The sequence below is a fragment of the Aplidium turbinatum genome, chromosome 4 (genome assembly GCF_918807975.1).
Source record: "Aplidium turbinatum chromosome 4, kaAplTurb1.1, whole genome shotgun sequence".
Lineage (NCBI taxonomy): Eukaryota > Metazoa > Chordata > Ascidiacea > Aplousobranchia > Polyclinidae > Aplidium > Aplidium turbinatum.
Window position 1 is genome coordinate 2,734,026 of NC_137475.1, and position 25,929 is coordinate 2,759,954.

The window sequence follows — 25,929 nt, forward strand, 5'->3', positions numbered from 1 at the left end:
TTTCAATAATTTTCTGTTTGTCATAAGAGGCTATATTGCATAACAACAATGCCCAATAAGAAATTTACGTTTGTTTTACATTAATTTGACATCTAGGGACATTGAATTATCATAAAATAACGTTAATTGCTCAACCAGTTACCAGAAACAAATTAATAGCTCCCTGCGAGAAGATTGCCTCGATTTACGTATAAGCTAACATAATTTCGGCACAATTGGGACACTGAGAGCAACACAAAGTCTGTTTGATAAAGAACTAATCAGAATCGGTATTGTTATGGACAATCGTTCCCCAAATCAAACGTCACATAAAACCGTTAAGGTCTATTTAACCTTGCGTCTTACCGTACGTCATGGAATATGCATATAGCTAAAAAATGAGCAGAGGTTTCATCATTCCTTTTTAACACCTGTAAAACATTGCACAATACTTCTTAACACCTGTGGAATTGCTAAACAATGCTCATAGACTATTACGTCACAGATATATACAAGTTATGTGGTTTGAAATATCCCAAGTCAGTTTCGTCATTTTAGAATTGTCGCTGGAAAGGTTGGTCAAATATTAAAACTGTTTTGCTTGTGCTTACCGACTAGACAAAATTTCCATCTTTTATCTCAGTAATCTGTATTGGGTTATAGGCAAATTGTTCGTAAGCAATTGTTCGTAAAACAATTGTTCGTAAACTGTTTTTCGTAAAATGAAATCCGTAAAATGAAATTCGTAAAACAATTTTCCGTAAAGCATTTCTTCGTATACATCAAATTTTAACTGCATGCACGAAAAAATGCTTTAGGAAGAGTTGTTTTACGAAGAATTAATTTTACAAAGAATTGCTTTACGAACAATTGCTTACGAACAATTTATCGGACACCTCTGTATTGTGGTGACAAGTTTTAGTGCGTACTATGTTGCGCCCCCTTTTCGACAGCCTGTGGCTATTTTTTGTTGAAATACAATTTGTGAAGAGGCTTTCAGAACTGTGTTTTGCTGGTAGTTATCGTATACAGACGAAAGGATTTGGGAATTTTATGTTACAACTTTCCCACGGAGATATGATATTATGGTTTTCTGCTGTGACCAGGTATCATCAGATGCTGTATCAGCTAGACGAGATACCGAAAAGCAAGGTGCAATAAGAAGTAGATGCTTACAATAATTTGACGTCTACTGGCGTTATATCAATGCAAATAGAGTGATATTTCTATAAAAGATTCAATTCTCCCAGCTGGGCACGTGTCTAAACACCGGCGAAGTAGGAAGTAACCCAAATAAAACATCCAGCAATAGTAAGATTGAATCAACATTCTAGTCTGGTGTAGTCTAAGAAAATCAGTTTTTTCTTGTAATCCTGTGGTCTTTAAAAGCGCTCGTGTGGCTTCGACATTTTTATTGCCGACGCTAATGCGCCATTCATGCATCAGCTTCAGCAATCACCTCGGCAATTGCCGACGCTAATTTCGAAGACTGAATATTACCAGCTTCTGCTTGAGTGCCATCACATAGTTTTAAAGCTATGATTCCCTCTTGTCGTAACTATAGTCGCAATGGTTTTTCTTACTGGCTTAGTAATATTGTTTCATAGCTCATGGCTCAATCACATATATAAATAAAACTACTAATTATAAACAATTATAGCCTAAGGTGATTGTTACAACAGTGATTGTTACTTATCAAACTCTATCATGTTTGTTTTTTCTCTTTCTGTGAGGGTTAGACACCAACACAGGCGTCGATTTCCAGGCCAGGTGGTGGCATCCTCTCGGGTCTGAGACAGAATAGGGCGAGATATGTCTGGCCCCTTTGTGTTTTTGTTAACATTTGCAACTTTGTCAGAAAACTGCTGGTTTTGATTTGTTCACAATGCACAAGCAACCTTTGTTGAAATTCCAAACTTGACTTCGCCAAATGTCTGGTGACAAAGGTTGCAATGAGATCATGCTGTGGCAATTTTAGCTTGTCCACTATTTAACGTTGAGTAACAGCGTAACTGAATTTAACAGCGAGTCACCGATGATTGATGACGTTTAATTATGGATTGTGAAATAGTGTGGGTAATTGCCAAAGTGAAAACTTTAAACAAGATTATTTGCCTTGATTCAAATTGCATATTCAAATTTAATGGTTTCTTGTCAATTCTAAACTTTTTACAGTTATTCAATATGCAACGCTCACGTTACAAAATAACTGCTTTTTGAAAATGAATTTAGCCGATTGGTGAGAACTTCTGAGCGACGTTTGAAAGGATGTGGGTTCGACACCGCTCTAGAACACGCAGCTGTGTCTCGGCAAAGACACTTAATGGCAAGCCAAAATATGGCTAGCAGCTGACTTGAAGACTATATGTATATATGTCACTTTGCTGCTTCCTGTTGTATCGCATCTGTGATCGCAGTGTATCATATACTGTATGTTATCGCAATGGGTGCAAATAAAAACACGATTAAGCAAAAAGAGCTGTTTTAAGGAATCGTTTTTTATTTTTGCGTACCGGTACATCATTCTCATTAGTACATAACATTCTATGACAGTTACAGTCAATCTTAAAACAATGATGTTGGTTGGCTAGGTCAGTGATTTGCAACCAGTGTTTCGTAAAAGATTGTCAGGTGCTCCGTGAGAAATTTATTACTTTGAATCACAAGAGCTACACGTTTGTCTTTCTGCAATTCCTGCTGTAATATCAACTTTGTGCTCATCCAAACACCCTGACTAACCTGGAAGTGAATCCATTGTTGCTGTGTTGTTTACTTTATTGCACCATTATGAAAGTTTGTTTGGTTTTTCTGCAAAAACTTTTTAGTGATTAAAGTGTTCCGTGGCTCAAGAAAGGTTGAAAAACTCTGGGCTAGGTAATAATTAGCGGTAATAAACATTGTTAATGCAAGCAACGGGTCTCACAAAAACAATTTTACAGAATAAAACACGAGAAAATAAAGTAAAAATGCTTGAAAAGTCATCTTTTGCAGTAACTTGCATAACTATTTTTAAACTGTGTGTAGTTTTCGTTACAGAAATCAAAGAAGCAAATGTTGAAAATGTCAAAACTGCAAAATCTGTGTTTGTCATCTGAAACCATTCAACATCTTTGTTTTATATATAATTTTTTTCGATTCAATTATCACACATTACGGGTATCTTTACTACAAAAATGTCATAGGGAGTCATTATCGCACACTTCACTGACCTAGTTTTGTTTGAACTCAATTGTTTTGATCTTTCAAGGCTGCACTTCTCTAGCTGTTTTCAAAATATCCACGCTCACATTGCAAGTTACAAGTTTCTTTTCCACTACTGGACACACTTTTCCTACTCAGTTAAACAATTGCTGATAGACATCAGCCTTTTGTTTATTGTTTACATTGATTCAACGTTTACAGGCTTTGAATCAATGTAATAGAGTTGATTTGCTGATTGGGTTTATGTTACTGATACTGTCTTCGAAATTTACATCATTGGCACTCTATTGCTGACTGATTTTATGTTTTGTTTGACTACTTTACTTTGGCATTAACTCGACAATTGCCAACGCCAAGTTATGAGGCTGTCTCTTCTAAGGTGTTCAGTCAACGTTACACAATTACAACAAACTGACAGGTGGGTCTACAAATAGTGCATTCTAGTCGTTTAGGCTAAAAATCTGTAACTTTTAGAAATCGCTTTCATAAGTTAATGATAGGGATTAAGTTTTTTGTTTTTTAACATGAAAATGGTTTTTGTAGGTTTTGGTTTACGTTTAGTAGTTTAGGAAAAAAAATTTAAATTTACATGTAGCCTGGATTTGTTGAAATGAAATTACTTGATCATGAGAAATTTGTGAATTTTAGAAATCCACATAGACCTAATGAAAAGGAAGCTATATCACAACACTGGGATAGTAATGAACGAAAGCAATGGGTAATCCTCTTGTTTATTCTCACTTCCACTTTATTTGCTGCTCGTGTAGCTATGCCAGTTTGTGCCTCAACAATGGCAGAAGAGTTCAATTGGAATAAGGCCGATCTCGGTGCGGCTATGGGTGCTTTTTTCTGGGGCTATGTCACCACCCAAGTTTTAGGTGGATATTTTGCTGATAAAGTTGGAGGAGATAAAGTTCTTTTTGTTTCTGTTCTGATGTGGGCAACGATATCTCTTTTGACTCCACACATTGCTCATTTACGTGTTTCTTTTGCTGGACCATTAGTATTATTAACCATCACACGGGTTGCTTTGGGAATTAGCCAAGGTGTACACTACCCATCTATGATGAGTTTGCTAGGTAAAAAAATTCCAGAAAAAGAAAGACCCCTTCCGACTGGCATCATCACTGCTTCTGCAAACTTTGGAACATTAACTTGTGGAGGAATTGGCTCATTTGTTTTAGAGCATCAAAGTTGGGAGGTTGTTTTTTATATTATTGGCGTTACTGCACTGGTATGTACATATTCACTGTTTTTGAAGCTGCAAAGACCAAAAACCAAAGTCATTTCATTAGAGAATATATCACAAGTTTGCACTCCAGCACAGTCACTTGGTGAAGGTGTTCCATGGTGGCTTATATTTTCAAAAAAGCCAGTATGGTCTCTTATATTTGTCCATATTTGCATGAACAATTGTTTTTATATAATGCTTTCATGGCTACCAACATTTTTTCATGAAATGTTTCCTCATGAAAGGGGATGGGTGTACAATGTTGTGCCATGGGCTATGTCTGTTCCTTCTAGTGCACTTGGTGGTTGGATCAGTGGAAAACTAATCAAAGCACAGTGTGGAATTGGATTTACAAGAAAATTAATGCAAGTTATTGCAATGGGAGTTTCGTCGTTTTTTGCTATCTTGCTACCTTATTGTACAAATTTTTTTACAGCGCTTATCTGTTCTGGGATTATTGTCTCTTTATTGACTTTTCATCACAGTGGTGTGCTCGTTAATCCACAGGATATTGCACCAAAATATGCCGGCTCTGTATTTGGAGTGATGAATGCTTTTGGTGCTATACCAGGATTTCTTGGTGTCTATCTAACTGGTTATTTATTAAATGTTTCCAACAGTTGGGAAACAGTATTTATTTGTATGGCATTTATCAATATTGCTGGTGTTATTGTATTTATTATATGGGGTACTGGAAAACCGATTGTATAATTGAACTGTGTATTACATGTAAAATTGTAGTGCATTAAATAGAATAAATTTGAAACAAAAAGCAGTGACACACCACATTAATGTGCCATGTCACTAAATTATAATATTTATATGCCAGTACCTCCTTCAAACCTTTTTAAAGTGGTTTTATTTGATTTCTTGCTACATGTATTATCTTATGCAGAGTTTAGACTGGCCCCATTTTACAATTGTGTTAATGAAAAATAGCAATGTAAGTGTGAAGAAGGTGGATAAGTATTTGTCCTTATGACTAGTAATTAACCTTAATATTTGTTAATTTGTACCAAAGTTTTGATGATGCCTTGAGAGAAATGTTGGGTGATCCACTGAACTTTTATTTATTCACACTACACTTGTTGTTAGGAATCAATTTTCTTCATATGTTTCTAAATATTGTTAATTCTTTCCGAAGTAGTGTGCACTCAAGGCAATATAAAGATGGTATGATGCCAACATTGTTTAAATTTGTAGATATTTGTTACTTCTCTTATGTACCTGATCAATAGTGAAAACTACTTTTGTTCATTCCAATTATAGATATATATATATAGTTGAGATTGCAGCTGCTTTTGCTATCAATTTTGTACTAATTGTACTGGTAGAAATGTTGGGGAATGTTTGAAGAAGAAATATAAGAAGTATCATATATCCACTAAAATATAATTTATTATACCACTAAGTCATTCAACACCAGTTGCATGACAGTGATATTTTTTCAAACCCTTGTATAAAACATTTTTGATAAAATATTTGAAATGTGTCATTTAGTTCATCTCATTTTTTAAAAAAAGAACCTTTATCTTTCACGAGCTGCTAATTGTTCAATGTTTCAAGGCAAGTGGTGGAAAGTTTGGTCAGGGTAGCTTAGACTTCACTTCAACTGAAGTGAAGTTTTAGATAAAATGTGGATGCAAAATATTTTGGTTTGATTTGCACTATTAAATTTTCTGAAACCATTAAATGTGCCTTCAGTTTTGTTTATGCTTAGCTATATGCCAATTATAAATCGACTTCCAAGATCGGTTAGTGTATGGAAATGTTCATACAGAGATTTCTCATGAAAACTTGCAAATGATGCTAACATTCGCATAGATATCATCAATTTCACTAAATAGTGTTCCTAATTTCTTTAACTCTACTGTAGCCTACTTCACTAGTGTTAACTGTAGTAATTAGCAATGGAATAACTTTCATCTTGTTGTGAGTAAAATTGAAACTGTATGAAAAATAACCGGCTGAGTGATAAATATATTTCGTTTCCATCATGGTTATGTTTCCAATATTGTGAAGTAGCCATCTTATTCGATTTTGTGTCGAAAGCAACTTCCATACTGTGAATGTGTGCTCACTGAGCACACTAAACCGAACAATGTGAATCCACTTCAATCCAATGCGTTCGTTTTCCGAATGTCAGTTCATCACAAAATTTGGTTGTTTATCACAACCAACTACTCTTCCTCAGTTCTTTAAAAGTACACCATGTAATGTGAAAAATACAGTGTTTCAGAACTGTTCATCGTTTCTCAACAAACATGTGCGTTAGAATTTAGTTTGCTTCCCATATAGCAAACTACTGTCTAGTGTATACTCTCACTGTCGGTTTGCACGTATAATGCTGAATAACAAAGGAGTCTTATGCATGCTGTCAATTGCACTAGTCTACTTGAAATATTGTTGATTGATGATCTTTTTCACGTGATGATGTTTTGAAAGTGATAGGGTAAGGTAAGGAATGTAAGGTTTTGTTTATTTTTTCCTTCAAGGAATTACATTCACATACAGTTAGGATAAAGCATCAGTAAAACATTAAGTGTATATATATATTCTTCTTTGATTTTGTAATATTTTTCTTATCACTCAATGAAAATTTTGTCTCATGTTATAAATATTGTGTCGTTTTTATAGAATAAATCATGCTAGTTTGCAGTGCACTATGCTGTGTAATTGGTTGATTGCTTTTTAATTTGTCATGCCAACATTCATTGCAACAGTTTATTTCGTATTATTAAGGTCCTGATCAAATGAAAATGGAAGATGCCATAATCGGGTCTCACCCTTGCTTGGGATCACCAGTGGTGCATAGCCAATTCATGCGTCTTGAGTGGGAGTCAAACTTACAACTTAATGGGAATTTACAAGCTCGATTCCCGCTCAAAACACATGATCCCAAGCAAGGGTGAAACTCGAGTATGGCGTCTTCCATTTTCGTTTGATCGGGTCCTTAATGACTTCACAAATCCCTACAAATCCCTACCTTAACATTTGGTATGGCTCTGGATTCTACAATGTGGTGAGATATCCTGAAATGAACTTTTATATAATGTTGTTTTGAATTTTGAAGAAATGAGTCAGCCTTCACGCTTGAGCAAATTCAGTTTGTGATACTTAGTTTACAATACAAATTATTTTATTGGCTTTATAGTTATACGATTCTTCATTGGTTTAAAATTTGAATTTGTGATCATGGAGCAATCAAGCAAACTATGCAATTATTTGCCCCCCAAATAACCGGTTTCATTTGTAAATCCGGTTATCTAGTTGCAAAGTAATGTTTCAGATGAGATAACACTTGCATTTGATGAAGACCGACCTTCTGTTGCCCTATATGTTCCTACCTATTGCTTTTATGAGATGGCAATGATCACTGTGTCAGGTTTATCATATTCATCAAGGTTCATCCAGCAGTGATGATCCAAGATTGCCACAAACTTTTTAACTAAAATATTTAGAGTTGTGTTTTACTTGCTCATCAGGCTAAATTTAATAAAATTGATATTTTTATGCCTTGTTTTATGTGCAGTACTAAATGTGCTCTAGGAAATATTAACTAAGTAACTTTTTATCCATGGCTTACTGAACTGATACTGTGCTGCAACGATAGTTTTTGGCGATTGCATATTTGCAAATATGGAATTGTGACTCATCATTTGAAGGAAGCATGTCTTGAAGGATACTTTGAAATTGATAAATCTGCTCATCCCAGAGTTAGCAGTCACTGTTTCTGATCATTTCTACTGAGATCTTGATTGAAGACAAATCATGGACCCCATGAATGATCCCCTCAATTCAATCTTCAACGACCTGTCTGCACTCCAGTATGAAGTCAAACAACCCAAGCAGGTAATTATCGTTTTGAAGTTTGTAATGCCATTTTCGGATGTCTCTATTTACTGTTCGGAATTTCAGCACTTTGATACTGGTATATGATACAGTATGTTTTTTTCAAAATGCTAATTTTTTGTGTTGTGGAAATCTGCCAAGTGTCACATAGTAGGATACAATATATTTTGTGCACGTAAGATTCTATTAACACTAATAGTTTATAAGTTGCGTATAGCTGCTGAATGTTGATGTATATATGGATGTGTCTACTGTAGCGTTGCTCAATTCACATTTCAGTATTGCTTCTGTAACATGGCTCACTCCACTGTTACGTATCTGTATTGTGGCAGTAGATTTGCTACGCCATTCTAGCCGTTGTTACCGGCTTATTGTTGTAATTATGCGTTAGAATACTAATAGAATAGATGGTTAGCTACTTTGTAGATTTCACAATGCTATTCGATGTACGAGCAACAATCGAGTTTTTATCATTCCAGGGAATTCGAATCAAGTTCGAATTCCAGAGCGAGCGGAGAATAGTTCAGCTGCAGAGACCTCTAACGTACGATCACCTCCAGAGCATGGTCAAGCGGATATATGGGAAGAATCTTGCCATGCTCTTTACAACTGGCGTGAACAACGAGGTAAGCCATAAATATTATAAATAATAACAGCATTTGTATGGCGCTAAATCTACACTACAGTGAAATATATGCTACTGGGGGCTGTAACCTACATGACGAATTGGTGATGATGATGAAATAATTACCGTACCTTCAGTCATAATGTTTAGAAAAGTATATTGCTTTTAAGAAAGTTTTCAATTCATTTAAATTTTCAAGTATATATATGGCTAAAACCCCCTTTGGAAAACTGCTAAACTTCAGAAATGCAAGGTATTGCTATCACCGATTACTTTCTTTGTATTTGGCGTTCACCGGTCGTCGTACGTGATTTATTTTGAATATTTTACAAGTTGCCTTTCAAGCACAATTTGGCTTGAAGACCTATTTCAAATCGTGCACTTCATTTATTTGCTATGATCAATGATGGAAGTTATGTTTCTAGCTCCAGATTCCGATACAAAGCCAAAGCAATGTTGATCATGTGGTTGAATTGATGGACAGAAGTTCTCATCTTCGCAATCTTCGCATCTCCCTCATAGACCACGTGAGTCTGACGATACTTGCCGTTGTAATGCTTTTCTTTCGTTACCAATCGTTGTTTTTATATCAGTTTCAACAGAGTTAATTGTGTCTGGGAAATGTGCTAGAAGAGTCATTGTCAAAATTTATAAAGCATTGCTTTTGGTTATGTCAATCCTAAGACATCGCCTAACATGTGTAACTTCATTTCTCTCCATCATTCAATGACAAAGATAGAATACAGTAGTAGTCAATACAGTGCCAATGACATACAGTACACTATTGGCACCAAAGATGCGTTAAGGTGCGAAACGTTAGGGAAGTCTTAAGATTACGAAAAACAAGCATACGATAACAAGTATGGTGTTGAACTATACACAGCAGCCACAATGTTCTATTTTAAGAGATTTGCATTTAAAAAGACTTTTTAGCATGTTAATTTGCATGCTTTTTGCAGGGTCTTCCTGCCCAAGACTCATCGATGTTGATCTCTGAATCGACCTCCAGAGGTCATTCATCCTCATCTCCAGTCAGTTACGATCCGAGAGTGACGTCACCCTTCGCCGAACCTCATCTCCCGTCCAAGTTTTCAGAAGTGAGTGGAATGTTGTGATGTATGCACATACGCGCCGACTTCCGGGGGGCGGCGCCCCCCGTAAATTTATGGTTGAGGGGCAAGAAAAATGGTTATTACAAGTGTTGTTTCAAAGATAAAACACTTCGCAAAAGAGATTTAGATCATTTAAACGGACTTAGGGAATACCGAAAGCGAAAAATAGCCTACCTTGCTTTTGCCCGCAAAACAGCAGCTGGCTTTCTCATACCGTATGGAAATTTCAAAGTAGATGGTAGAGTAACTTACGCTGCTGGAATAGTCACGTAACTCTTCACTGCAATATTAACTAAACCAGCTAAATTAGACGCGCTATTTTCAACGAGGTCTTCCCGCTGTGAGATCAATTATGATTCAACAGAACGCATTGTTTTGTTAGCAATGTGTGAGAATTAAATCGAAAACCGATAAAAGAAAAGGTGTTCAATGGTTTTGGTCGCAGATATTGCCTGCCTTAACGACGTCTCTTACCGCTATTATCACCAAGCCAACTGACATCATTGTTTTATGCGGCCGCTAAGGTTTGACATCAACTTCAACGATCATGGAATGTTACGTAATAAAAACGATTATATCCTACACACAAAAACAAAAAAATTGATGTATTAAAACAGCTCTTTCCGCTGTTTTTGTCTCGTGAGCTTTGCATATTGCTTAACATTGCATAAGGTTTAGAATTGACAAGTAATCATTAAATTTGAAACTTAAGTTTGAATGACTGCAAATAAACGTATTCAAAATTTTGACTTCAGCTGACGACTACGCCATTACACACTCCGTAATCTACGTCGACAATGATTTCGTCCCAGCAAAAATTTTGAAAACTGCCGAGCTGGAGACAACAGCTTGTCCTGTGTATAAGTTGAACCTGTCTTTTTGAGGTGAAAATCACTTGCGAACATCTCAATTTATACTCGAGTATATACGGTATTCGATAAAAGACTATAAAGAGTAAAGACTTTTGATAAAAAACAGAAAACAATTTGTCGTTGTTAGCACTTTGAAAATAAGTAATTAGCAAAACGAGGTTAATAAAACTGATAGCGGGTTTCTACTCTACTTGAGATCATGATTTTTTGCGTTTTATTTCGATAACTTCACTGTCTTGATCGTTGTTATTCACTCGCACGAAAAGGAAATGAATCGGCTTGTTTTCCAACTGTTCCAATTATGAGCTAACAATATCAAAATTTTTACGACTAGGCGTACAGCATGCGTAAAACTAATCGTTTCAAGCAGCGGTTCTAATAAATTCGGTTTGCGACCTAGGACCTAGGTGTCAATATAAACAAGACAGTAAGCTTAATCAAAGACTATTTTAATTGAGTAAAATAGCGTTATGGTTATAACGTCATCACCTTTCTCGCCCCCCAAGGTTTTTTGAAAAGTCGGCGCCTATGTGTATGCATCCAACGTATTTAAGCACAGGACGAGTGCTGCAATGCCAAGAAACTACGCAAACAAAGCCTTGAATAACATTCACTCCAAATACGAGGATGTAGTAACCTGCGTTTGTACATTGCGCTTTATCCATCGCAGGTATGCCTTGTTTGCAGGACTTTACAAAGCTCCACGCGGTCGTACAGAGGTGCAGCCGAGCATATTACTCCCTCATTGCCGAGTACCGTGCAGGAATGAAGTTTAGAGTAATTGTTTAAAAGTCTTTAGCATGGTCCACACTCCACAGGCTATCGAAACCATGTTCACCTAGTCAGACGTTGACACTCCATCCACTAAGCCAACGAGTTTGTATCGGACAACGATGAAATACACCAGCTCGATAGTAATGCCGTGCGTCCCATTGGTTTCGTGAAAGCAATGTATCGTACTTCAACTATTTTCATTTTCTTTGTACACTTGTGGAGCAATTCTTTGTTATCTCACAGAGACGATCCGGGAGCGGGCGTCGGAAGCGCTATTCCCCTCCACCTGGAACAATCGATGAAAAAGAAATTCAGCGCCACCGTGGGTCTAGAACCTCGTTGAACAGCGAAGGAGAATTCATTCCCGATACCACAGTAAGACCTCACTTCGCTTAAGCACTATCACTTAGCAATCTTTTTAGAGACCTTTGCGACTGCGAAATTAATGTAATAAATCGCGGTCAGTAAAGTTCGCGTTCGGTTGAAGGATTTTGGTTTTACTTGACGATAATTCCTTAATAACAAAGGTCTTCTTGATGATCTTACTCCTATACTAAAGTCTCTGCATTGGCTTCCAATATTGTATCGTATTCGCTTCAAAATATGTCTATTAATTTATAAAGTTTTCCATGGTTTTGTCTCCGAACTATCTGGACACTTTGCTTGTTCATTATAAACCTGCCAGAACTTTGCGTTCTCAACATCCATTGCTCTTGTGCATTGTGCAACCCTTCATATAAAACACAATATGGAAATCGCACCTTCCCAGTTGTTCCTTCCAGTTGCTGGAATTGTTTGCCTATTTGTGTAAAAGAAGCTGAGAATTTAAATGAATTCAAAGCTCGCTTGAAAAGGTTCTATTTCACTGAACATTATAACTGAAAGTACCATATTAATTATCACCATTGTCATGTACAGAGCCCAGGAGCATAGTTTACACTGTGGATGTGGCGCTACGTAAATGTTCTTATTATTATAATATCATCTAAAGTGAAGATTCAAAGGCAATATCTTAATATCATTAGTTCATTACTGCACCCTTGTCTGATGTTCCACTCTTGCCTGATGCGTTGCAGATGTTTTCCCCATCCATGGCATACAGCAGCTCCACCTCTCTCGATAGTAGTCTGTCCAGTCCGCAAATCACCTCGTGAGTTCATTTGTGCTTGTTTGTGTGTCAATAAAAAAACTTGGGATTGAAGTATCAATTAATATTAATAAACTTAATATTAATTAATATTATAATATTATTAAACTATTTTTGTTTTGATATTAAATACATTTGCCAATGTATATATAATTGTTTTTAGAGATCCTTGGCACAGTGGTTTAAGGGGAGCTGGTTACCCGGATGAAGAAATGGATACTTCAGAGCCCAATAAAAAGGGGGGCACATACCCCAGGCGATTACACGCTCACAATTTATCTTTAGAAGAACGAAAAATTGCAAGTCAGTTACTCTTCACTGGCCCTCGGCCGTTTATTGTTGTTTTTGACATCGCTTAGTTACTGAGTTCAATCGCTACGCCTCATTTCTATGTGCACGTTTTACTTTGATAAAATTAGTTTTAAATCTTCTTAGTGTTGAAATAAAGTTCTTATCTGGAAACAACAAGCGGTTAATCTCATCACTGGCAAGATGTAAATTTTAAATGAGAATATTTGTGGGAGCAGCTGATTCTGTAGCTACTTGCCCAGTGTCCACTGCCCAGCTATCTGTTGTCTGGCCTTGTAGTTCCTAGTCACTGTATGTTTTCACTCCCCTTGTTCAGTAAGTGCCTGCTTTCGGTTATTTCATGAATCCAAGTATCTGCTGTTACAAAGGGCTCAAAATAAAATGGTTATTATTATAGTTTTAGAAAATATTACAAATCTAGTTGTCTTATCTTCATTATTATGATGTGTAAATGCAGACGCGCGCACTTTCCCGCGCATCCGTCCGTCCATTCAAAGCACCAGCTTTCTTCCCAGCAACTCCCAGTTTTCGTCTACAACTAATATGTGAGTACATGGACTGACTCCCAAGGCAAGGGTATCCGACATCCGTCTTATATAAGTTACGCCATTCTTTCAATCATTATCGAAACTGAAGCACTTGGGAAACCGACTGTATGACATGTATCTGACTTTTGCTAGCTCACAAGCCTGATCTGATACTTGGTCAAAATATCACTAAACTGTTTTTGTTTCTTATAAAGTAACGTTTGAAGTTGAGCTGTCTTGTTGATTAGGCCCCTACTACTGTAATTGCTTTAATGCTTTATCTATAATCTACAATCTACATGAAAAGTTTGTTAGGTACAGTGCTGCATTTTTAGCCAAGTAACTGGTTTTGCTTTCAAAAATTGTTTTTACTGCGAGTTTCTGGCTTGTTCATTGAATCACGCATCAGTTGTGTTGTAGTTGAATTATCGCAAACGCGCGATAGTCACATAACGGTATCGATGTTTGTTGCCATGCTTAACTGCTTATCCTCAGGTCTTCCAATTGTAGTAGCAGCAGCGGATTGGATTTAGAAGAATTGCACAACCAAGTTTCAGGTTTGTCGTGTGATCCTATTGGAATGTTTTGTCTTCCGTTAGGTGGGAATATATCACTAGGAGTGTGCACTTGATTTTTTTTTATGCCTACAACGTTGTAAAAGCACATTTGGATTTGGCTATCAGTAGTCTGTGTTTTCCTGCTAGTACTTCATTTCATTGCTTCAGGTTATAATCCCCGAAAACACAGAAAAAGTACCGGGTCAGGGGAAGCCCCTGGTCTGGAAGGGAATATTTCAAACCACCAAGCTCCATTCCTCGTCAAGTGTAAGTTTGTTTTCTGTATTTCGGCTATAAAACTGACACATAGCTATCTGTTGAATACGAGACATTTATTGCAAATTTTCCAGGCTTAAAGGGGTATTAAAGGAAAAACCTGACTTGGCGATTTTCCACGTTCTTTGTGTTTAACATGCTACCATAAAACGATTTTCAATAAAATTTTGCCCCATTGCGGTCTGACCACCATTGTGCGCGTGCTTTTGTCAGAGCTTTCAAAACGAGATTGGCCTGAGCAACGAAGCGTGCGACTGTAAAGAACGTCATAAAGTCTACGTCATAAAGTCTAGCAATCAACCGATCACGCAATAATTGTTACTGCGGGCGATTTGACTGTAGGCTATGTATGTATTTACATCAAAACAGCACATTTTAACATCAAAACAGCAGACAGTTCGCTCAAAACATCAGATTGGTAACGTGGCTTTTGTTATTGCTGGACTTTATGACGTATTCTTGAGCTGTGTTTGCACGTTTTGGTCATTTTGAAAAAAATGAAAATAAATGAAACACTGGACTTTGGGCCTTGCCAGCGCCATTGAAAACAAATTTTTTTGGGTAATTGTTTTTGAAATGTATTCTTGAATGTTCAGTTTACTCATTTTAATGCTTAATTCCGGTTTGAAATTTTCCTTTAGTATGCCTTTAATGTTTGATTAGCAATATAATACATGCAGATAGAAATTAAAACATTTTTGAAATGTTTGATCAAGTCAAGTTCAAATATCTTGTGAATTAGGTGTTATTTGCCGGAATTGCCCATTTCGGTGAGTCCGATACCTTAACGGGGGATTTTTTCAATTTTTTTTTTTAATTATCGGGTACCGTAGCCTAATTATCATTGCCGGTTTAGGGGTTGGGGTTAGGGCTTAGAGGTTAGGAACTCACCGAATCGGACTCACCGAATAGTAGCAGACCCGTTATTTGCTGTGTATAAATCGGCCTAATAAATCCCCAATGTACACCACTCAATACGAAATCAACATTGTGGAAAGTAAGCAGTGAATACAATATCATGCAGTGCCTCCGGAAAGGTGGGTCCACGTCTTTTAGGCGCTGGTCTCATAGGCGCGCACACTGTGGCGTCTGGATATTTAGGTGCGGAGCACTGTGGCGCCCGGTCATTTAGGTGCTATTCCTAGTAAAGTCTGTAGATTGTATCAGCTTGGCAGGTAGGGGCGTAGGGCAATGCTTTTCACACAAAATATTATATTGAACAGGAAAAAAATTTGTTTTGTTAATGCGTGTGCGTTGTTGGTCATGGCTTCAGTGAGTGAAGTTGCTGAGTAATGCTGAGTGGCAGCGCTGAGTAATAGTGTATTCAGGTAGGCTATTTTTCAACATAAATGCTTTTCTTGACTAGGTCAATAGTAAACCAGTGCTTGTTTGTTAAATGACTTTCAAAATGTTTAAAAGCGCACAACTTTGATTAATTAATGCTATAGTGTGTACAAACTTGAGATGTTTAAAGCGGTTAAGCTATAGCCTGAAAAACTGTAGCCTACATTAAAAACTATTAGATAGATTTTCCTATTAGTTTACATGTAATGTTTTAGTTTACATGTAATAAAATTTTAACCACCCGCTTCAATATAGGCCAAGGTATGATATTTTTTTTACTGATGTTTAGTGTAGTTATTATTTGACTCTTTCGCAACCACCGAGGTCAAGACGTTTAATCTAAATAGTACCAGACATTTTTCACACAAATCTGTTGTATTTACGCCGTAAAAATATCTCATGTGATCGACATAGACGCACAATCTTGACATCAAATGAAAGCATACATCTTCAGCTATCCGAAGATGCAAAGCTTTGCAATAAAATTTAAAACATTTAATGTACAACTAGCAACTTTCCACACGGTATTTTTTCTAATTTCTAAAAAAATTAAAAATTGGCAGAAAAGTGTAGCCTACTTCATTATAATCCTTACTACCCAAGCATGATACAATAATATGAAAATATATGTAGTTTAATCGAATGCCAAAACAATTCTGCACATGAGAAAAATTTTATCTGCCATCATTTACATTTTTTTGCTTGAAATAGGCTACCTTTCAACCTTGGACGTAGGGATACTTGGGGATACTTCCTTGGTCATCATGGCAAAAATCCCAAGACGTGTGTATACGTCCGTGGTCGCGAGAGAGTTAACTAAAAATGAACTCAATAATGTTCGGAAGCTTGAATGATTTATTGATAAAGCTTTCACCAACGCAAACCTGGACTAACAACAAATAAAACAACAATATATTTTTCTGTTCAATATAACATTTTGTGTGAAAAGCATTGCCGGTTTAAGCAGCTTCACTCACGGAAGTCAGGATATAATTTTCTGGCAAGCTGATACAATCTACAGACTTTACTAGGAATAGCACCTAAATGACCGGGCGCCACAGTGCTCCGCACCTAAATATCCAGACGCCACAGTGTGCGCGCCTATTAGACCAGCGCCTAACTGTCAGCGCCTAAAAGACTTGCTCCCGGAAAGGTAGCATTGTACCTCATTGCTTCCTGTTAGCGTGTGTGACTGTATCTTTCTATAAGGGACTTAACTTAAACTTACAACTTCAGCCCCTAAAGCCCCAACAAACTGGCGAAAAGGGAAGGTCTTGGGACACGGAGCGTTTGGCAAGGTCTACCTGGCATACGACGCAGACACAGGAAGAGAACTCGCTGTGAAACAAGTCGAAATTCAAAGTGAAAACCACGATGCTTCCAAGGTAAGAGGGTGACTGCCTTGGTTTCGTTGTCACGTAGTTGGAAATATTGTTAGGTCACAGAAATACACATCGACTAAAACATGCGGATTAAAATGCTGAAAACAGTGGTGCTTTTACATGCAAACCTCTTAAAACAAAGTATTGTATCGTATGCTTGTTTTTCTTAAATCTTAAAACTTCTTTAACATTTCGTATCCAAACGCATCTTTTAGTCTATAGTGTATGTCATTGGATCGGTATTCATTAATCCATCATGTCATTGAACCACAATGAGTCTCAGCAACAAGAAGGTTGTTAAAGTTGTGTTTTGCCTTGACTTGCACTTCCATAAGCAAAATAATGCCAGCTGACAGGAAAGTAGCAATGAATGGTTCATGCTTGTGTTCGTTTATTCAGGAAATCAAAGCTTTGCAAACCGAGATCGAACTTCTGAGGACTCTCCATCACGATAGGATCGTGCAATATTACGGATGCTCCGAAGACACTGCCACTCTATCGATCTTCATGGAATTTATGCCGGGGGTAGGTTGGGATACTCCAAACGTGCATGAAAAGTTTAAATAGTATTTCTTTATTAAAAATGCATGGAGAATCAGCAGAGCCCTATTTATGGCATGTGCATTTCGCTCTACTACTGTAGATCATCATTAGTGCCTAAAAAGCAAACATACGAAAGCATTACCTAAAAGCTATCACTAAATAAATAAATAAATAAATGAATCTGCAGTAGCCTAACTAAGATACGCCAAGACTAACTGGTACAATACTGCGTAAAAATTTACAGGCTGCGTAAAAAATTATAGGCAAATTTAAACTAAACTACACGAACCTAACTACTATGACAAAGTAATGATGAGAGACAATGCGCAAAAGCAAAGGCAAGGTTGAGAGTCGAATGACTAAAGCAATACGTGCAAATACAAGTATTATACCAGTTAATAGCTTTTAGGTAATGCTTTCGTATGTTTGCTTTTTAGGCACTAATGATGATCTACAGTTGTAGAGCGAAATGCATATGCCATAAATAGGGCTCTGCTGATTCTCCATGCATTTTTAATAAAAAATACTGAACTGATACTTGATCGAGAATTGCTGGCCTGCTGCTTCGTAGTCAGGAGATCCCCTATCCTTAATGGAACTCAATAAATGTAAAGTTTAAATAGCAGTTAAACAAGGATCCACTCTGAGAACGTTGTTGCTGTTGTAGTTCAGTAAGACCTTGAAAGTTTCACTTTCTTTGCAGTAAAATTACATTGTTTCAACGTGGACCGGTTGCTTTACTTGTAGACATATGATTAGTAATTGATGATGTTCAACAACGGTGGTTTGTTATCGCATGTCTGCTAGCTTTCTTGATATGAAACCATTCAAAGAAACTGTACAAGTACAATGTACATGTACATACTTCGTCCTACACATTGAAAGTTTACTGATGTATCAGGGCTCCGTCAAAGACGAAATTAAAGCTTATGGGGCTATCACCGAGCAAGTAACCTGCAAGTACGCCCGGCAGATACTAGAGGGGCTGGTCTACCTCCACGAGTACCACATTGTCCATCGGGACATCAAGGGGGCCAATGTGCTCAGAGATTCGTCAGGGAATGTCAAGCTAGGTCAGCGATGAACTGATAAATCATTAGTTTACATTCATTTGTGTTTTCACGCTGAGTAAATCTTAATGATTTTGTAATATCATTATATTGCTCTAGCAAAGTCATTATGGATTAGTGATTTTAGAGTTGTTAAACTGTATTACGGACTGTACCAAGGTGCTGAAGGGCTCACGCAAAGTCGACTAGGCGACATTAAACAACCACGCAAAGCATATATCTGGAAGGTCTATAAGACTCTATATGGTAACGTGGCGGTCAAAGTGAGAGATCTTACGATGAGTTAGACTTGACCGAGCATTAATGTAATGTTCACAGCTAGAATAATATTAATAATAACAAGTACATCGGCTATTCAAATGTAGGATTAACTCTTTTCTTCATTTTGTTCCCATTCTAAAGATTTGTGCAATGCTGTTCATTGATTGTGACGTCATACTTATCGTGCAGGCGACTTCGGGGCAGCCAAGCGTCTTCAAACTATTGTGACGTCATCGGGACAAACCGTTATCGGTAAGTTTGTTGATGTAACAATCAGAATTTGTGAATCGTTTAAATTGGCTTGAACTTGCTTTGAAGCTGCTGAAACTTCTATCAGCCGATCCTTTTGAACGTCGTGGCTGTTTTTCTGAAACATGTGGAATTCTGTGCATTCCAATATCCGTGCCACCCCTAACGTTAGCATGTCATTCCGCACAGGAACTCCTTACTGGATGAGCCCGGAAGTGATTGAAGGAAGAGGATACGGAAGGCGGGCAGATATCTGGTGAGTCCGATGTTTCCACGTGAACTTGAGTGCTTTCATGGCATAATGCCCGATTTTGGGATGTTGAAGTTGCTGCTAGTCTTATATGACTTTAAATAAATGCACGAACTAATTGTATGAAGCAGATGGTGACTTGTAGGAACTTGTTAACATAGAACTTCGAGTCTGTGCAAGGGTTGGCATTTTGCTCTGTAGCAAAATACCAATGTTTGAAATTTGCCATAGCAATGGGAATACCAACTTGTTTCTTAGCGCTAATGCTGTCTATCTCTCTTCTCGTAATGATGTTTAAGCTACTGTGTAATCATGTTTTATTCGTACTTAGCGTGTAACATTCCTACCTAACATTCCTACAATGATCTTTGTCGTTGCGCGTGCTCGTTGATCGCCTTCCTCCCTCGATGGGACTTTGTGTCGTCATCATCAGTCATATCACGCGTTGTCTTCTTTCTAGGAGCTTGGGCTGCACGGTTGTTGAAATGCTGACCACACGACCCCCCTGGTACGAGTTTGAGGCCATGGCAGCCCTCTTCAAGATTGTTACCCAACCAACTAATCCAGCACTGCCACCTAGCGCATCTCCTGTTGCGAGAGTAAGTCTTAGCCACTTTATAATATTCAGCAATTGAAGCGAAAGCCTACTATAGTTGCCTATGCGGCTTATTAAGTGATCTGTTATCTTTGAGTGGAGGCAACGGTGATCTTTGAATGTTCTTTCGTATTCTCTTTATATTCTCTTCATTGCGCGCCAAATGGAGTTGATGGTCTGCGCGAACTAGTTGACCAATCAATACAATGGCTGCTCAACATTTTCCCTAGCATGTGGTTCAAGACACCGTTTGTGCCTCATGGTTGGTAAAAGACAGAACCCCTTATGCCTTGGACAGGGGAAGGATGTTGTGGGTTTGACAAGTACCCGCTGCGTTGCCGAGTAGTGTAAGCGTCTGTACAACGTAGAAATATGTACAGTATTCTCGACGTACGCCGAAAACACGTGGGATGACATGAACCAGCAAGTTTGGAATTGAGCACCCAAATTCTTGGTCTTCCTGTTCACTTTATCTACATGTTCATTAACGTAGCCTGCCATAAGCAATGTTTATTAGGGTGTTTCATTTTTTCACCATTTTTGAAATTCAAAATGCTTGGGGTCCCATCTGGTGGTATTTGGGGTAAAAAATTTACACCCCAAATATTTTTCAATTATGACGTCATATTGAGGTGGTCCACGAGGTTTGAAATTTTTGAGTCTCAAAATCTCGAAATTTGGCCGTATCTCCGGAACCACTCATCATAGATCGACAAAATTAGTGTCAAAATGCGCAGAAGGGTCGGTTTCCTATACCTGTTGTAGAGGATATTAAGGTCTATCTGCTTCAGAAAAAAAGTTATTTCAAAAAATCTTATTTTCGGTCTATTTTCTCCTGATGAACAGAGATCAGGTGATCAAGATAAGAAGTTTTTCTGTATTTTTCCATCTTAGAAGCTGCTATTGCGTAATAATAGTCCTTGTTCGTTTTGCAAGAGATGAAATGGTAATTTGAAGGTATTACTATTATAAGTTAATGTAGCCATTGAGGAACAGGTATGCTGCTCACCTGCTTTAGATTAAGTGTCATTATGGCATTAAGGTCAGGTATTAGTAAGTCGATGCAAAACTTCAAGGAATTGGAGAGAAATGTGCTTCCCCTTAATTCAGATATAGTCAGTCAGTATTTTTACTTGAGGAAGAAAGTAGCCGAAGCTAATCCTAAATTTTTGAAGAAAATACCCCATTTCAAAGATTTGAAAGATGCACTGCTGAAAGATGTAGTTGGCATATTGAACAAAGCTGGTCTTCAAGTGCTTAGCAAACAGAGAAACCTAGCACTTCTGGCATACAATCTGCCAAAGCATCGGCACTACTATGTTTGAAACAGAGGAAAAGAAATGAAGTAGTTAGATGTCTACACAGTAGCGAAAGCGACTTTGATGGTGACATGAATTGGGAAGATGATAAGGAATACGAGACTCTGAAACCAGCTGTTGGGGAAAAGTGTACAATAAAGTACATTCTTTTTCAATAAATGATAGAAGTTGTGTACTTGCTGATCGTAGGATGACTTCGGTACGCCAGCAGTCAGATCTTATGAGGTCGGTTCTTGGAAAAGATCAAGTGGCTGCAATGCTGCACCACCTTCGACAGTATACCGCCAACGACAAAAAAGAGAGAAAAATCTCTGATGGAAAGTGAGAACCTTCTCAACTCAGCTTCTGCCATGCAGTTATGTTGTCGATAAAATAGATCGATACGTTTTCTTGGGCCAACTTGTTGATGATAATGGCATGAAGCACGAAAGTGTGCTTGCTGTTAAATCTTTTCCCAAAAGTGTGTCGGTCACTGCAGAACTGATTTTTGGCACCATCATCCAGAAGGCTTGCAGAGTTCACCTATCCCAAGTATATTCAGTCATGACTGATACGACTGCTCTCAACACAGGAAAAAAAGTCCGGAGTCAATACTCGACTGATCAATTATTTTAATGATGAAGTTGGTCATGATATGCATACCCTTTAATGCATGTTCCACATAAACGAAATATATCTTTCCCATGTCATTTCTTTTGTGGACGGCGCCAAGTAGAGTCCCGGAGCAATGCAAGACGGGGCTTTGCTTATAACCAGATAGCAAGACTAGACAAGTCCAGTACTGAAACCTTAACACCAACTATTATTACGCAATAACAGCTTTTAAAAGTAGAAAAATACAGAAAAATTTTCATCTTGATCACCTGATCTCTTTCATCAGGAGAAAATAGACCGAAAATAAGATTTTTTGAAATAACTTTTTTTCTGAAGCAGATAGACCTTAATATTCTTTACATCAGGTATAGGAAACCGACCCTTCTGCGCATTTTGATACTAATTTTGTCGATCTATGATGAGCGGTTCCGAAGATACGGCCAAATTTCGAGATTTTGAGGCCCAAAAATTTCAAACCTCGTGAACCACCTCAATATGACGTCATAATTGAAACAAATTTGGGGTGTAAACTTTTTTCCCCAAATACCACCAGATGAGACCCCAAGCATTTTGAATTTCAAAAATGGTGAAAAAATGAAACACCCTAATGTTTATACATCGCCTCAACGTATGCCGACGTTGAAACGAGGTAAAAATAGCATTTTTTACTAGAAAAAAAAAGATACAACAAAAATAAGCAAGTCGTATTTTCCAGGGCTTCCTCTCTCGTATATTTTTGGACAAAGAACAGAGGCCTTACGCAAGCGAGCTTATCAAGCATCCGTGGTTTTGTGGCAAGTACTTTTGAACTTTTCCATCACCAGATGGCAAATAGACACCAAGGTTCGCAGCGTACGGATGATGACTGTTTGCGCAAAGTCATGTACTGCACAACTTGCTCAACGATAATAATCATTCAAATAAGGCCTCAGCTAAATCGTAATAACAGATTCCTGATTTCATGTTTACCATCAAGTGTTCACTGCGTATAAAGACGTTGTATCAACGTAATGCAATGAACCAATCTGTTGATGTTGACCTAACAAACCTCTCTCTTCTACAGCAAGGCCTGCTACCCTCGTGGAACCGCTGGTCTAAAATTACCTAGAACTGCTTTGTTTCATAAACCCAGTCTTTTAGTTTCAAGATGGCGTAAAACTAAAAACCATGATTTTAAATAGAATGCGACAATTAAACAAAAAAGATGTAAAAACGAGTTCTCCTTCGCTACAAATCCTCATAAGTGTTGGAGCAAACTATAAAGTGACCCATCAGCCAGACAATGAAGATTCGCACATTTCGTTGCTGTGAGCAACAATACGTGTGAACATTGCTTCTTTTAAAAAGTTCATTCTTTTAACTTTGTTTATCTTGTTCTGTGTTATGAGTTCTGAGTTAGATTTTAACTACAAACTGCATCATAAAGAACCCCTGGCGCTATTGCAAGCTTTCTTATGTCATCATAGTGGCATTCGAAGTACGCGTTTGTCATGTTAGATGGGTCTCTACGAGTACAATTCTCTTCTTTTCGTCGCGTTGCACAGGATCATGTTTTATGCACAAATTGCGTTCAACTGTGTCTTTGTTTAGTCTCAACTAACCATGCTCATGTTGTAAGAATGTTATATAGCGTTGTTTTTACGTGCACCCATCGTGAAAATGACACTGTTTTATGCAAAGCACTTGCTGTGGTGACCGCATGCAGTACAAGACTCAAATCTTGCTAGCGAACTGTAAGAAATTGTGGTTGCAAATCCAGACTGCAAATCAGTCGTTTTTTTACATCGCTTCAACGTTTGGGAACGTCACAACCAATGCACAAAATGACTGATTTGCTGTCTGGGGAAGTTTCCAGTGGGAGCAATCCAGTCAACATCATGAGAAGTTTTTATCTGACAAACCAGCTGCCGATGAATCTACTGGCTTGTATAAGGTGAAACACTTTTGTTCTTTCTGAAACTAAATCTTCGAGTTGTTTTTATTTTGTTTATAAAATTATTTAAACTTAGTCAAACTTCAACGAGTACGGGGTTTGGGTTATTTCTGTAAAACTCTCTCGTACTTGAAACACCGCAGTACGGCTTGAACGATTAATGTAGAATAGTTTGCCACAAATTTCAAATCGATTTTTACTTCCAACTACTCGAACTGACGCCCCTCGCTACAGAATGGGCGAGTTGTTACGACATCTGGCAGAAGCCACTGGTGCAACAATAATTTGTCCACTACCGCACACCCCAGGTACACCTACACCAGCTTGAAACGAAAACATTTGTCAAATAACGTGTTTTTTGTGTCGGTTATTGCAACATATGATTAATATTACTTTTCTCTGTAGTTTTATTCACGACACGAGTGTTATCATTTGTGCTACGGTTCTACAATTGGCAGCATTTGCTTGAGTTGCTTCCTGCAAGCAGGCCTATCCCAGACATCAAAATCAGCTGTTTTTACATTGATTCAACGTCTGCAGACGTTGAATCAATGTAAAAATACAGATTTTGTTGTCTGGGATGTTTCACCAGAGATATGGTAACTCATACTGTGATGTCAACTGAAGAGCTTAATCAGACCACATTGCTTTTAATCCAAACCGGTTCGATCAACGGGGTGGACTGCACGTTCTAACCATCCCATTCGCGACGAGTGGTAACAACAAATCAACGTAACTGAACGTGTTTATTTTGTTGGACAAATAACATGCTTCAACTTCACTGGTGCTTCTAATGCTATAAAATAAGTTCGTCACTATGACGTCATGTTAGGTTTGCTGAAGTCTACGCTGCAAGTTTTGTTTATTAAATATCAATTACAAGTAGGCTACGTGTTAATCCGTTATTTCAATGTAAAGTATATCATGTTCAATGTCGTTTCCGCGATCAGGTGGCAGCATTAAGTTCATATGGTTTGGTTGATCTTATTTTTCTCATACCTTTTGTTTTCGTTGATCAAACGTTGTTTTATGTTTATCCCACGTAATTCTATTATAGTTGTCACCTTCGAAGCGATTTGCTTCATCCCAGGCGTGGATTGACTACGAATTGCCGTCGGAAACAGATAAAACGCTTCTGTTTATTTTTATCACAATCGTTAAATCTTTGTATTTTAGAACTCATTGCAGGATGATTTCATTGTCACCCCTGCATGGCGTGGGATGAGATGCTAAATAATTGAATCCTTGTTTTATCTTGATGCTTTTAAATCGAGCTTGAGTGAAGTTACTCGACTTCCTCTTTTCCTACTCCGCAACCGAACGTTTCAACCATAATGTCGTTAATAAAATTATACTAACCATAACTTGATATATTTAAGAATCTTGTCATTTGCTGATCAAGTTGAAGGTTGTCAACAGTGTGATAGGGCAGCAGGAATTTTGTATCTTTGAAATGTCCAGGATTTGCGTTTTCACGGTGATCCTATCAGCTTTTTACCCCCCCCCCCCCCCCCCCATGAGGTCAGTTAATGTTACCCTTTATAGCGCGAAGTAGGTTTATGCAGGCCCAGATTTAGGGGTGGTGGAGGTGACCCGGGCCCCCCGTTTGAAGGCCCCCGACGTGGAAAAAATGACGCTCACCCCCTTTAACTGTTAAATTGTTTCCATTAAAATAGATAATGTTGCGACATCTGAACATTGGTGTAGTAATTTTTGTGACTGAAAGTGTTATGTCTGCCGCCTTGCAACACAAAGCGATGGCTGTGCAATTTATTTTTTTAGATTGCGTGCCAAAGCATTGGTCGATGGATGTTAATTCTGGATTACCGGAAATCAACCCCAATAGCTTATCACAATGCTGGCTGTTAAAAGCTATTGGCGAGAGAAAATTTATGAATGAAAATGAACGTTTCTTCCGCACTGTAGT

At 37.8% G+C, this 25,929-nt stretch overlaps 1 protein-coding gene and 1 pseudogene across 1 annotated transcript; both read left to right on the plus strand.

The window, feature by feature from the left end:
- Positions 1–3,727: 3,727 nt before the first annotated feature.
- LOC145769276 (voltage-gated purine nucleotide uniporter SLC17A9 pseudogene) lies at positions 3,728–5,122 on the plus strand (annotated as a pseudogene).
- Positions 5,123–7,947: 2,825 nt separating this feature from the next.
- Positions 7,948–25,365, plus strand: LOC145769274 (mitogen-activated protein kinase kinase kinase 3-like). The gene is made up of 17 exons (XM_082580860.1): positions 7,948–8,263; positions 8,743–8,889; positions 9,314–9,415; positions 9,848–9,985; positions 11,890–12,021; positions 12,723–12,796; positions 12,957–13,096; positions 13,560–13,647; positions 14,125–14,186; positions 14,355–14,453; positions 17,043–17,191; positions 17,588–17,713; positions 18,633–18,804; positions 19,252–19,314; positions 19,501–19,567; positions 20,022–20,160; positions 22,785–25,365. The coding sequence occupies exons 1-17, from the start codon at positions 8,183–8,185 to the stop codon at positions 22,875–22,877; spliced, it is 1,872 nt and encodes a 623-aa protein (XP_082436986.1). The 5' UTR covers positions 7,948–8,182; the 3' UTR covers positions 22,878–25,365.
- Positions 25,366–25,929: the final 564 nt, after the last annotated feature.